At 36.9% G+C, this 14,170-nt stretch overlaps 1 protein-coding gene across 2 annotated transcripts; it reads right to left on the bottom strand.

The window, feature by feature from the left end:
* Positions 1-1,013: 1,013 nt before the first annotated feature.
* On the bottom strand, positions 1,014-3,999 carry LOC121743290 (U-box domain-containing protein 44-like). Of its 2 annotated transcripts, none has more exons than XM_042136547.1 (3): positions 3,186-3,999; positions 2,810-3,116; positions 1,014-2,730 (listed from the first exon to the last, which is right to left on the bottom strand). In XM_042136547.1, exons 1-3 carry the CDS (start codon positions 3,888-3,890, stop codon positions 1,289-1,291), a joined length of 2,454 nt encoding a protein of 817 aa, XP_041992481.1. In that variant the 5' UTR covers positions 3,891-3,999; the 3' UTR covers positions 1,014-1,288. The 2 variants fall into 2 exon arrangements, with proteins under 2 accessions (XP_041992481.1, XP_041992482.1); XM_042136548.1 differs by having other exon boundaries at positions 1,014-2,724.
* Positions 4,000-14,170: the final 10,171 nt, after the last annotated feature.

The following is a 14,170-nucleotide window of genomic DNA, read 5'->3' as shown; positions in this document are numbered from 1 at the left end:
AGAAAAACTGTCCACTTGAGAGACAACGTATTTTATGCACTATACTTTTATATCTGGAAGCTTTCATCTTATCCACTTATTTGGAGGTCTATACTCATTTATTGATCTTATTTATACACTAAGGTGTTATTTGCACTTTAACATTACACTATAATATATAATTAAAATATTGTTAGTAGAGAATGAATTTCACCTTATTAAAGAGAAATTTTTTAATATGGAAAGTGCTCAATTTTAAGGGAAAGACCATTATAGTTGTTATTTTTAAAGAACAAAGAAATTATAATTTTCCTGAATCACCCAAATGTTGAAACACAAAAGATATTTGTTGATAGTTAGGGATTTAAGTCCCTTTCTTCTTGCTCCATGTGGCTCAACAAACGACATATACTAAATGTGAACATAAGAATGGTGTCTGAACGCTAGTGTAATTTCATAATGTCCGGAGTTTGTTTGAAAACAGTTAACATACAAAAGTGAGATATCCTTTTAATTCATACATTAGATTTTATATTTATCATCTCAGATTTTTCTTTGTCGATTTTTTCAAGAGTCGAATAATAAGGAGTCGAACCGCATAGAGTGTTAGAAGATATTATAAAATGCTTTTGCTTAGTTAAACATTCATTGAGTTATAAATAAAATATATTGTCTCATTCGTGTTCTCTTTTATAATTCTCACCATTTTCCTATCTCCAACTAGGGTTTCGAAACTTGTGAATGTTTTAAAAATGGAAAATTACTCGACTTATTGGGAAAAATGAATACGACTCAATTTAGTTGGAACGGATGAAGCAGTGGACTAAAATTTGTATTGTTTGAAACTTCACTAAAAAAAAATACAATTTCCAACTTATTCTTTTAACTTTAAGAAAGACCTCCATCTCTAATGAAGACTCTGACTTTACACCTCAACATCGATATTTTTTAGCCAATGACTTTCTTTGAAAACTAGAAATGTCGAAATTTTGTTGCCTCCTTTAGATTGTGAAATTTCTAACTTATACGCTTCATGCCTAGAACATAATTTATTTCTGTAAACATTTGATGACAAAAATATACAAATAGGTAATCTATAATTCTTACTCTAAGAAAAAAAATCCCAATATCATCAAACTATGAACACTACAAATAATACAAGATCATTTTTTTCACTTCCTCCCAACATGAAATATGTATACAAAACACTACATCTTAATGTAATTTGAATCAATCACAATCTATCAACAAAAAAAAATGATCAACAAACCAAAAATATACTACAAAGCATGCATTTCTTGAGTTAGTCTCAAAAGTAACTAGACTGCGGCTGCAACAGCTGCAGCTGAGCCAACACCTTGGCCACGGCCGGCGCAAGCATCGGATCGCCATTCTGAGCCACCTCGATCAACACATTCTCCGCGGACTCGCCATACTCATCTCTATGACTCTCCACTCTAAAAATCCTCTCCAGCATCCACAAGGCCTTCTCTTGAGCCTTGAAGCTCCCACATCCCGCGACTCGGATGATCGGATGCACAACGGACTCCTCCACCAGATGCCTGCACCCGCTCTCCCATATCTCGTCTCTAAGAAGCGTCGACAAGCAGCCCAACACAGCCTCATCCGCGCCTCTCTCCTCGCCTTGGAGAATTTGCACTAATGGATTGATGGCCCCTGCTTTGATCAAGCAGAAGGTGCCTTTCATTGTGCAGTATCGGTCGTGGACTTTGCAGAAGGAATCGGACGAGGGAGGCAGGCAGAGCCACTTGAGTTTTCGCGATTTTGTCATGTTTGTTGTGTTTTGTGATAGTTGGGATAAACTGAGTGCTGCCTTGGATTTGGCACATTGTGAGGTGCTTGTGAGTAGCTTGATGAGGAGAGGGAATATTCCGTGTTCAGCCGCGTAGTGCTGCAGCCTTTTGTCGCTTGGATTCGTGAAACGAACCAGGAAGGAAGCAATGCTCTCCGATAGCATGACTGATGATGGGGTTGAAGTGGTGGTTGTGGTTGAGGCTAGGAAAGGTAGGATGTTGGCTTGTTTGAGGATCTCAGTGGCTCGGTTTTCGTTGATTGGTAGATTTGCGAGGATTCCGAGGGCTGCAGCCTTCTCACAATCTGATTTTGTTGTTAGCACTATGTTTGCAATGGTGTGGATGTGGGATTGGTCTAGCTCCAGTGTGAGCTCTTGTGTGGATTCGGAAAGCGAGTGGATGAGGTTGAGGGCGCCATTCCTGATCCGGGCGTCCCTCTCGGTGACCAACTGGAGGAGGAGTGGGATCGCGCCGTTCTCCTTCATCCTCTTCCTGACCCGGGAAGCGGCTGGGTGTGAGGCTATGTTGTTTAGGGCCTCCAAAAGATGGGTTTGGATGACGGGGCTGGAGAGGTTGAGGAGTGACAGCATCTGCTGCGCAACGTCGTGCTTGACTAGTATGGTCTCCGATTGGGCCACTTTTGCTAGGATGGCCGAGGCCGGCTCTCTCAGTGTCATCAAGACGGATGTCACTGAGAAGAGTAGCTGCAAGAGGGACGACACCATCCCAGAGTCGATCAGCCTTTGGATGTTCGAGTTTAGGTTGGATATGCTCTCTAGGGCGTTCAAGGCGGACAGCTTCGCCTCTAGGTTTCCTTCCTTGAACATGCTCACCAGGGGCTCGATCGCCCCTTGTTCCCCTAAGGCTGCCTTGTTTTGGTCCGTTAGCTTCAATCTCGACACCGCGCTTGCCATCAGAACCTTGCTCATTTCTGAACCTGGAAATGGAAATTAATTACACTTTCACTTACAAAAAAAACAAAATCTTGATATAGGAAAGAAATATAAAGAGATTACCTTGTTTTAAATACGTGATCAATGGCTTGAAATAGCCAGCTTCAGCCATGTGAAGAGCATGTTGAGTGTTGGTTGACATGATATTTAGCAGCATTCTTGAATGATGGGAAGCTTCTTCTTCATCATCTAAATTTGAGATTGCTACCAACATCACTATGCAACCTTGTATCCTCCCGATTCTCCGGATGATTCCTGCATCGTCGTCGCAGAGGCAGAGCAGAAGCCCGACCGCCTCCTTCTGCTCCTCCGCGTCTCGTGCCAACGACTTCACCAACTCGGACAAGAATTCCAAATCTTTCATCTTTTCCTGCACACTATGTTGCTTAAATTAAAAGAAGAGAAGATAAATGGTGGCATTCAACTAAAGGTAGAGTACCTTGTGGTGGTGATTGTGTTGAGCAATATATCTCAACATTCGAATTATGATCAACCGGTCGTTCCCCTTGCACGAAGCCAATCGACTACACAAGATCCGCACCACTTCTTCGTCCAAAATCATCTCACTCGAAATCATCCCATCTTTCAAGAATCCATCCAAAACTAACAAAGCATTCTTGAATCCCTCTTCTCTCCCATAATTTAATTCCAAAATGGCTTCATCGACCGTCAAGTCTCCCGTCTCCTCCACGATCTCCCCTGTTTTCTCCCCTGTTTCATCCCCTGTTTCCTCCCCTGTTTCCTCCTCTGTTTCAAACTCTGTCTCCACGGCCTCGTTGGCAAACTCCCACGAGCTCGACTCGAAGCGCACGTTCATCATCTCCCGGCAGAGCGCCTCGACCTTGTCCTTGTTCGACAGTGGCGCTTCGTGGCTTGCAAACAGAGTGAGCCCCAACGACCTCCCGAGATTCTGTATGAGGCTCTCTATGTTCTTGGGAGGGCTTTCCACAGCCGCCTTCGCACGATCATAGTCGCTCTCCAACGAGGCGATCGCCTTCTCCAGGGCTGGCACCTCTGCTGCCTCGACGCAGCCTCTGATCTCGCTCATAATCGGACTCAGTTTACCGATGAACTCTGCAATCATCTCTGTTTGTATGGATGATGATGATCTCGAGTTTATCGTCGATGACTCGAAGTCCTCCATCGGAGTGTTTTGAAGCAGATTGAGAGGTGAGAAAGAGAAAAATAGTAAGACTTGGTTTCAACACAACTCTTGTATTTGTTATTCTTGTTGTTTGTTATGTAATTTCCAGTTGTTGAGAGAGAAGAAATAGAAAGAATTGGAGTTTTGTGGTCTGTATGGTTGCAATGTAAGCATCTTAGATGTCATTTTCAGTTGGAAAATATTGATTACTTATTGGTGAAAGTGATTAATTGTTGTATTGTTTGTGTGAATATGAAAGCTTAGTTTAGAAGACTAAGTCAACTTCCACCAAGGCAAAACACACACACACACACCTTTCTTTGGTCAAAGTGAGAGATATTTTTCTTTTTTAAGTGCCCAAAATACAAGGAAACTAAGTTCTAGATGAATTCCCCAGCTATTTATATAATATGAAAATCTAATTTTTATTTTAGTGCAAGAAAAATAATTACCACTATCTTATACTCCCTCTGTTCCTTGTTAATAGACACACTTCTTTTTGACATGAGGATTAATAATAGTGTTTTAAGTGGATGGTGACTAAAGTATGAGATAATAAAGTAAGAGAGATGAAGAGAGAACAAAGTAAGAGAGAGGATTACGTTCTACCAAAAATACAAATGACTCAATTATGTTGGAAATTTCCAAAATAGAAAAATGACTTAATTAACATGGAACGGAGGAAGTACTCTTCATCCCTAAATAGTGCACGTCCTAAATGTATCACAAATTTTAATAAAAATTGATAGAATATTGATTAGTTTCATTATGATGGATCATATTCGATTTATTTATAAATAGGCATGCATAATGAGGATAAAATAAAAAAAAATGCCCAAAGAATAAAATTAATAATGTGGTCATCCAAAAGGGAAAAATATGCCACACGTTTTAGGTACTAAAACTAACTTTAATGTAAAAACAACATAATAATGCAACAAGCATATCCACAAAATAAGATAGTACTCCCATAAAAGGTACCAATAAATATTTTTAAAAAGAAAAGAAAAATGCATTGTAGCTTTATGTACTTTATTTTTAAAAAACACGTTTTTTTAATGAAACAGCGAATGACATGGAATTATAAATATTGCAATAATGAGATCATCGATGGGTAAATAATTATTTTCAATCTTACGATCATCATATTGCAATCACTTGCAGTTATAAGTTTGGATCCAAATGTTTTCATGCCAAGTGTCTAGTCTCAAGATATAGAATGGATGTAAATTAATTTCCTAATTATTTGTCCAACTATATTGGAAATTATATTTGGTTCCACAAATTTACATTATTTCACTGATGATTTCCTAGCATAGTCTATAGGAATGTTAATTGGGCTAATCAACTCGGGTTGTCGGGCTATTAGGGTACGGGTTATTTGGGTTGTGAATTTTTCGGGTTATAAATTTTCGGCCATAATCCCAAATCTTCGGATTTCGAGCTAACCCACAGGCTATTCGAGTCAAAAGTGATCTTATGTGTTACTTTCTATCCAATCCAATATTCTAACTCATAAAAAAACAGATTGTCGCAAATAGTAAAATATTATCAAAGTGATCAAGAGAGAAAATAATAGCAATTGAAAAATAAAACAAAATACATAAACATATCGCTAATTAGTAGCACGCGTGAATCTGACTAAAATTAAATGGAAATCTTGCATTTCAAAGGAGTTGAATGACATTCTTAATTGTATACCCAAAAAATAAATTCTAAGTAGTTAAAAAAGATAGTATAGATCAATGTTTTAAAAACCAGACCGGACTGACCGGTTCGACCGGTCGGACCGGCAGCTGGTCCGGTCCGGTTGGGCCCCAAAAACCGTTAGTATGCTAGGCCGCCTTGAACAGTCCGGTCAGAGCGGTTGAACCGGAAACCATGAACCGGTTTTTATGTTTAAAATGCTTGTTTAAAATATGAGACTAGAGGGGATTGAACCATAGACCTCTAGGTAAGATACCAACATCTCTGCCACTCTACCACATGATCTTAAATGAAATATTGCGAACATTAATTGTTGTTATACATTAAATCTATAATTTTTTGTCCACACAAATTAATAATTTGTGTTTAGTTTTATACTTTTAAATAATTGTTAGTTGTGATATGTTTAATTTTAACTATCAGCCACTAAATTTTATTTTTATTGATTATATATATATATATATATATATATGATTGTGATCAAGATATAACCATTCTTAAACGTAGAACCATTCTTAAACGTAGAACAAATGCCAAACGGAGGTCGTTAGATCTTTTAATCCAATGGTGTTGATTTGCACAGCAACTTCCCATTACAACCAAAACTATTATTAATGGGTGAATGCAGAGAAGTGAAAAAATAAAGCATGCATGGACTCTTCTTCGTTTCATTCATTCTTCCATCAACATGTGAGTTTTTTCACATGTTGAGTCCGGAATGTCGTGAAAACATAGTCTAATATGTATGATTTTTAATCTTGACCGTCATTTTTTCCTCATCCAATGAATAAAATATGTAGAATTCTAGGTTCTACACTTAAGAATGGTTCTATCTTTAACGCAACCATATATATATATAGGGTAGTGATCAAGATATAACTATTTTTAAGGGTATAACTAGAGAACAAATCTCAGCCACACATCTTAATGGAACAAATATTATTAATTTTAATAAAATAAAATATGCTGAGGGTATTTTTGGAAATTACTTTTTGAATTAAAACATGCGATCAAATTACGCGAAATCTTCCAAATCTGCGATCCTTTCTTCTTCCAAATCGTAATTCTGAGTTGGGGGTGGCGCCGGAGAGGATACTGGCGGCGGTGGGGGAGCTGGCAAAGGCGATCGGGCGGAGGGGCTGTTGGCGGATTCAATCGTCGCGCCAATGCTGAAAAAACCCCAAATCAAAACCTACCTCTACGTCGGACTCACCGGAATCAGCGTCGGCGGGTAAGGAGACGCAACGATGAGCTGCCGTAGAAGAGAAGCGGAGTTTCGGAACAAGAGCGGGGCGCGGTGGCTATAGGCTCTAAGATTCGTCTTCGATATAGTTAGTTTCCGTCTACGTTTAATGTTACTGATGTATCTTGTGATTTTACTACACTCTTGTTTACAAAACATCACTCTTGTTCTGATTTTACTTCACTCTTGTTCACAAAACACATCACTCTTGTTCTGATTTCACTTCACTCTTGTTCACAAAACACATCACTCTTGTTCTGATTTCACTTCAATCTTGTTCACAAAACACATCACTCTTGTTCTGATTTCACTTCACTCTTGTTCTGATTTTACTTCACTCTTGTTCACAAAACACATCACTCTTGTTCTGATTTCACTTCACTCTTGTTCACAAAACACATCACTCTTGTTCTGATTTCACTTCACTCTTGTTCACAAAACACATCACTCTTGTTCTGATTTCACTTCACTCTTGTTCACAAAACACATCACTCTTGTTCTGATTTCACTTCACTCTTGTTCTGATTTTACTTCACTCTTGTTCACAAAACACATCACTCTTGTTCTGATTTTACTTCACTCTTGTTACAAAACATCACTCTTGTTCTGATTTTACTTCACTCTTGTTCACAAAACACATCACTCTTGTTCTGATTTTACTTCACTCTTGTTCACAAAACACATCACTCTTATTATGATTTTACTTCACTCTTGTTCACAAAACACATCACTTTTATTGTGATTTTACTTCACTCTTGTTTACAAAACATCACTCTTGTTCTGATTTTACTTCACTCTTGTTCACAAAACACATCATTCTTGTTCTGATTTCACTTCACTCTTGTTCACAAAACACATCACTTTTGTTCTGATTTCACTTCACTCTTGTTCTGATTTTACTTCACTCTTGTTCACAAAACACATCACTCTTGTTCTGATTTTACTTCACTCTTGTTTACAAAACACATCACTCTTAGCATGATTTTACTTCACTCTTCACTCTTAGCATGATTATTTTTGGGACAATTCAACATTGATATTATAATTAGATCAGAGCAAGAAGAAACAGAAATGGGCTACATCTGAAATGCATAGCTAAAATCTCACAAAATTCAAATACTACACTACATCCCATCATAAAAATTGCAACGATAACTTATCACCTAATGTTAATTCCCTAATTAAAGGAAATCAAAACTAAGAAAAACAGAAGATAAATTGGGAAATGCAGGCTAAATTATATCATAGATCTGTGTGTTCCCGCTCGGGGTCAGATGCCACGATCATGTGCGACAAGATGTCGTAGAGCGGCCCTCCCTTGGCCATCGCCTCCTTCTTCTCCTTGATCACCGCGATGAGCTCCTTCCGGAGCGCCGCCGCCGCCTTGTTGACGGTGGCGGTGTTGTTGGCCGCTGGAAGAGTGATGATTGGAGACACCGATGCAGATTCCTTCGTCGGGGAAAGAGAGTCACTTGAATCGCGAAAATATTGATAATTTCCAATCGAATTCCTCTTCAATCGGACGAATCGGCGGTAGGAGAGCTGAGAACTATTTTGCAGAAGAAGGAAGAGGAGGAGAAGAGAAGAATGCGGTTTCTTTTTCAAATGCCAATGATGTAATCTAATTTTGGATGTGCAATGACCATTATACCCCCGCCTTATTATTGTGGAGTAAATTTGTGATTGAGGGAACTAATATCTCATTAAATTCAAAAATTAATACTAGCCCTTGATTTTTTTGATCTTGTGGCTATTATTTGTTCTCTAGTTATATGGTTAAGAGGTGTTTGCCATAGATCATGACCCTATATATATATATATACATTTGAGTTGGTTATGGTAAGTTGCTTAATTTTCTCCATCAAAAGACAGCAGCGGTTTTGTTCTGGAATTACACAAATATTTCTTCTCTTTCATCATTTCTTCTCCAAACATTCTCCATTGAAGACAACCGCTGTTCGACACATTGTCTCTAAAATTTCCTCATTTTTTCCTCGTACAAAATCGCTTTTATTGGAGCAGTCGTGCATCCTTTTCGTTTTCTTCAACAATGGAAGAAGGTAATTTAATTTGTTCCTATGTTGATTATTAAACTGATTTGTTCACTTAAAAACCGATTTGGTGGAGTAATTGTTCATTGCAATAAGGTTTTCTGAGCCATTTTGTTTATATGTGTTATACAATTTCAGGGTTTAGTTTAAGATTGGCCGTGTTTGATTTTTCGGCGCACGTTTCATGTATTCCCCAAGGGTTTATCAATCCTTGGGGCTAGGGTCTAGTATGTAGTAAGTAACACAACCGTCGCCAAAGTCCACGAGTTTCAGGCATTCCGTTAGGGTTTAGATATCATCTCGGCTAGGGAGTAGTTTTAACTGATAAACATAATGTACAAATATTACTGGGTAATGGATGTTATTGACTCTGTAATGGACGATGTGTGAACTGCAATGTATATGTTTTATGAGCCGTTTTGTTTGGTTGTGTTACACAATTTCTTAAGTAATATAAGATTGACAATTTTTTATTATTTGACGCACGTTTCATTTATTCTCCAAGGGTTTATCAATCCTTGGGGCTAGGGTATAATACCTAGTAAGTAACACAATCATCGCTAAAGTGAACGAGTTTCAGTCAATCATCTAGGGTTTAGATATCATCTCGGCTAGGGAGTAGTTTTAACTGATAAACATAATGTGCATATATTACTGTGTAATGGTTTTTATTGACTCTTTAATGGACGATTTCTAATATGTAATGTATATGTTTGCTGAGCCGTTTTTTGTGATTTTATACAGTGGTGGTTGTACCTGAATGTTCTCCAGAATTAAGCCCGTCGTTGGTCAGAAGTTCCAATGACTAGATTTTGCTTTCACGTTTTACGATGTATATGCCTGCGCTGTTTTATAATATGCGCAAATAAGGAATGAGGAAGACGGACGGTGTTACCACTTGGTATTATGTTATATGCAATAGGGAAGACAGCAAGAAGTCGAACGAGGATGACCAATTGAATGCACATTCTGGTTTTTCTATGAAACGCATACGGTTATCCAAGTGTTGTGGTTGTAAAGCGATTATATCGTTCAAGTTCTTCTCGGAAGGAGGACTTCCGGGTTATATTATTCAGGAGTTCAACGAGGTTCATAACCATTATATGGTTGAGTTAGAGAATCAACATTTTATGGCACTTAATCGAAAGTTGGATGATGTACATCACAAATTCATTCTTGACTGTTCTAAGGCTAATATAGGCCCCACACTTACCTTTAAGGTGTTGAAGGAAATGTTGATGTATTTTGTTTTTCGGTTTAATCTTATTATTCAATTCGTTGTCTTAGTCTTATTAGTCCTACCACTGTCAATATTTTATGCATAATAATTTTACATTGTTAATCTGTTAATGTACATTATTATTAATGAAGTTGTACATTATTGTTTACAACCACTTAACTTACTGTACACAATTATTCGAGTATAGTTCATTATTAGACACATTCTGTACATTATACATTATAACATTGCATTATTAAACTATTAACGTACATTATTATTCATGAAGTTGTTCATTATTGTTCACAAGGACTTAACTTACTGTACATTATTATTCCAGTACAGTTCATTAATAAGCTCATTCTGTATATTATTCGGTTAATTACATCCATTATACAATTTCTATTCATTTTTGTTGTACATTAATATTAAAATCCAGTTAACTTGTTCTACATTATTTTCTTCCCTTTTTACATTATTAAGCAGTAACGTGACATTATTCGGTACTTTACATCCATTATATGTTTTGTGTTAATGACATCATACACTAGTACCAAAATATGATTCTGTTTGCAAGAAGTTCAACACACTAGATATTGTTCAAAACAGACCAAGCCACAAGTCGACTATTTTCCCTTCCAACATGAGTTATCAAAAACATCATCCACCACAAGTCGGCTATGTATCCCGGAATCTCCTTTATGTTGAAATGGAGGATAGCTTTGAAACCCAGTTCATGAACGACTTCCTTCTGCCGTGGAGTTAGGCTTTTTAAACAGTTCAGGAACTCGGTTGGGGTCCGTCGACAGTTGAGATGGTCGACTTTCTTCCCCCTCGGCTTCCTTTTCTCTATGTCTTCATGAGAGGTACTCGTCTCGGCCCTTTGCTCAGCCAATCTCTCATTGAACTTTTGCGCAATCGCAATTGGAAGAACATCATCCACCGCTTCGTCAATGTCCAACCTAGGCTGCTTCGCTGCTGTCCAAAAATCAATAATGTATCGCATTAATATTATATAATGCACACTACTAACTGTATAATATACAAAAGGAAGTAAATAATGCACGAATGAATATAACATTATCTCAACCATTGACCTTTTACGAAACCGATTGATGTAATTTAAAACAAAAAAACATAATGTACACCACTCCCTACAACATTGTACAAATGACATCAAATAATGCACAAATGAATATAACATTCACTCAATTACAAGCATTTTATGTAACCGATTGATGTAACTTCAAACAAAAAACATAATGTACACCAATCCCTACAATAATGTACAAATACTCCAAGAATTCAAAAGGCAAATGCAAGAGATTGCTCACCTGCAGTCTGGGTGGGTTGGCTTTTGAAAGGCCGACCTCTTTTCGTCATTCTGGATTTGTGAGACGAACCAAAAATTAAAATCGGATAAGATTTTCTCTACCAAATCGCCCAATACATAATTGTAAACTATTAATTACCTAAACTTCAATAATGGACAGAACCCTAGCAAAAATGCACACGATTTCATGCTTTACAGAAAAATCGACAGCATATGTTAAAAAATCGTAAGAGTGTGTCGGATAACTAAAATCGACCAATACACACATCTAAAGCAGTGATGAACTAAAAGGAGAGAATAAGGAAGAGAAACCTACAACAAATGAACAAGTTGTTATGATTTACCAATCAACTCGACCAAATGTTTGCCAAAATAGTGACCGCATTTAGTAGAAAACTCTGAATCGTCAACTTTATGGTATTTTTACGGCTAAAATCGACTCCGGGACTACTCTATTACCAAAAATCAAAACTTTGGAACCCGACCTTATTGTCGATTGCAAATCTTCCACCGATTAAAACGTTGCTGCGTTGAACGAAAGGCGTTAATCCGGCAGAAATCGACTTTTCCAGTGAAGTTTCTCCGATTTTGCAACGGCTAGGGTCTAGAAATGAGAGAGAAAGGGTTTTGATCGTGGGTTGAGGGATGATAGATGTATTGTGAGAGAGAGAGAGTGATTGGATGGAAGGTCAATCGGTTTTAATGAATATCCCGCTGAATTATCGCTCCTTCCGTTTTGAAATGTATGGAATCCCCTGCTTGTTTACAGTTATTGTAGCACCCCGAAAAATTTGCGACTTCTGTTTTTATTAGTGTGGATGTTGAATGGGAATTTCTTTTATGGAAATTGATTTTCTATGTGATTGAGTTAATTACGTGGAATTAGTTGTTGTGAGTTATGTGGAATAATACGAATTATGTTCCAATGTGTGAATTAAATTAAATGGGATCATGCATATTTTTCTAGCCATTTTATTTGAAATTTTTCGGCCCTCCTAATTATTTGAAATAGTATTTTGTTTCTTCGATTTAATTAATTGTTTTGGTATAATTATCCAAATTAAATCCACTTTTGTAAAGTAGAGTGAAAGTAAAGTAAAAGAGAGAATAATGTATAAGAAACTATAATCTACATCGTTCTTTTATCTTACTTTACTTTCTCTCCACTTTAACTATTTATAACATTTTCCCAAAACACATGTGAAAAATAAATGTATCACTTATAGTGGAACGAAAGGAGTAGGTTTTATAAAGTAGTATAATGCACTATACATGGGTTGGGTCGTAATCGTGTCAACCCATTATCGACCTAACCCAACGGGTTTGTGTAGGATTCGTGCGTGTTATCGTGTAGCTAAAAAAAGTCAACCCTCTGTTAATGATAGTAAGGTAGCTTAACACGACACGATAACGACTAAAATATGATGCTATCATACGAGTTAAACATGATATTACACGATAAAATAAAAAATTATCAAATTAAAACAATTCTTTTCTTAATCAAAATAATAAAATTAAAGTATAGTTCTATTCAATCTAAATAATAAAATTAAATAATTGAAAATTTAATTTTTTTTATAAAATCTAAGTATAATACACCCTCCGCCCCTCAAGAATATGCACTCTTTCCTTTTTAGTCCGTCCCACAAGAATATGCACTTTCTAATTTTGGAAAGTCTTTTCTCCCTAATGAGGTGGGTGTTAGGGTTTTGTATACTAGAAATCACCTTTCGAGTGATTGCATACTGTAAAACTCTAATGGTTATTTTCCAATAAATGCAACAGATTATTTTTGTCATAATGTTGTTATGTTTTACATTTAATGGTTGTTTATTGCATATTTAAATGTATAAGCAAACGTAACAAAGTCTAAGTCTTTGTTTTAGTAGACCGGCTGTGGGCGTCGTCCAATTTAAGGTAACACGGTCAGTTCTAAACAAAGAAAAATAAGAATTTCACAACCTAGATAGGCCTAGACTACCTATCGCAAAAGGTTGCAATGTCAATCCGATTATTTCTAAGCCTTATTGAAATAAGATGACGTTGGTGTGTTATAGCACTTAATGGATCTAACAGCAAGACGAGTCTTTATGCTATCTACTGAAAGACGAGGTCTTGATAATTAATTTCTTAATCAATGTACATTAGCATTGAGCATACGATAATGAGTATCCACTACTTTGACTTACCAAAGGTGCGGGCTTTTCGTAACCCAACGATCCAGGTATATTGGGTAGTGGTGATCATTATCTAGAGGTGCTAGGATTGTTATTATGTTGAAACGTGCGCGAGGAGAGTCTCGTTTGATAACATCCACAAGAGGAGCTCGAAACAAGGTTTTATTATTCGGAACCTAGCTAGTTGGAGTTTAATTACTCTATGAATAATAAATAAGAGTTTCTTGCTAAGTCCACTCTTGGAGAATAAAATATATTAGCAGACAATAATTAATTAATGGATGTTTCTATCTTAAGCACGGGAAATAAATTGAACGCGAATAAAGGAAACCCGGAATACTTATAATTTCAGATTTGGAAAGGCAGTGCAATATTACTTCTATAGTGGCTGCTTGTAATATTCCAATATAAGCTTATATTAAATTGTTGGTTCAATTTAATTAGTAAAAAGCTAATTGGGTGAGGCCTGATCCAAATTCTTCCTTAGATCCCTGACTGGGCCCAATATGTGACTTATATAAATAGGAGAATAAAGGAGACAGAAAATACA

Source organism: Salvia splendens, chromosome 8 (genome assembly GCF_004379255.2).
Source record: "Salvia splendens isolate huo1 chromosome 8, SspV2, whole genome shotgun sequence".
Taxonomy (NCBI): domain Eukaryota; kingdom Viridiplantae; phylum Streptophyta; class Magnoliopsida; order Lamiales; family Lamiaceae; genus Salvia; species Salvia splendens.
Note: the sequence above shows the minus strand (reverse complement) of the source record. Positions and strands in the feature narration are given on the sequence as shown.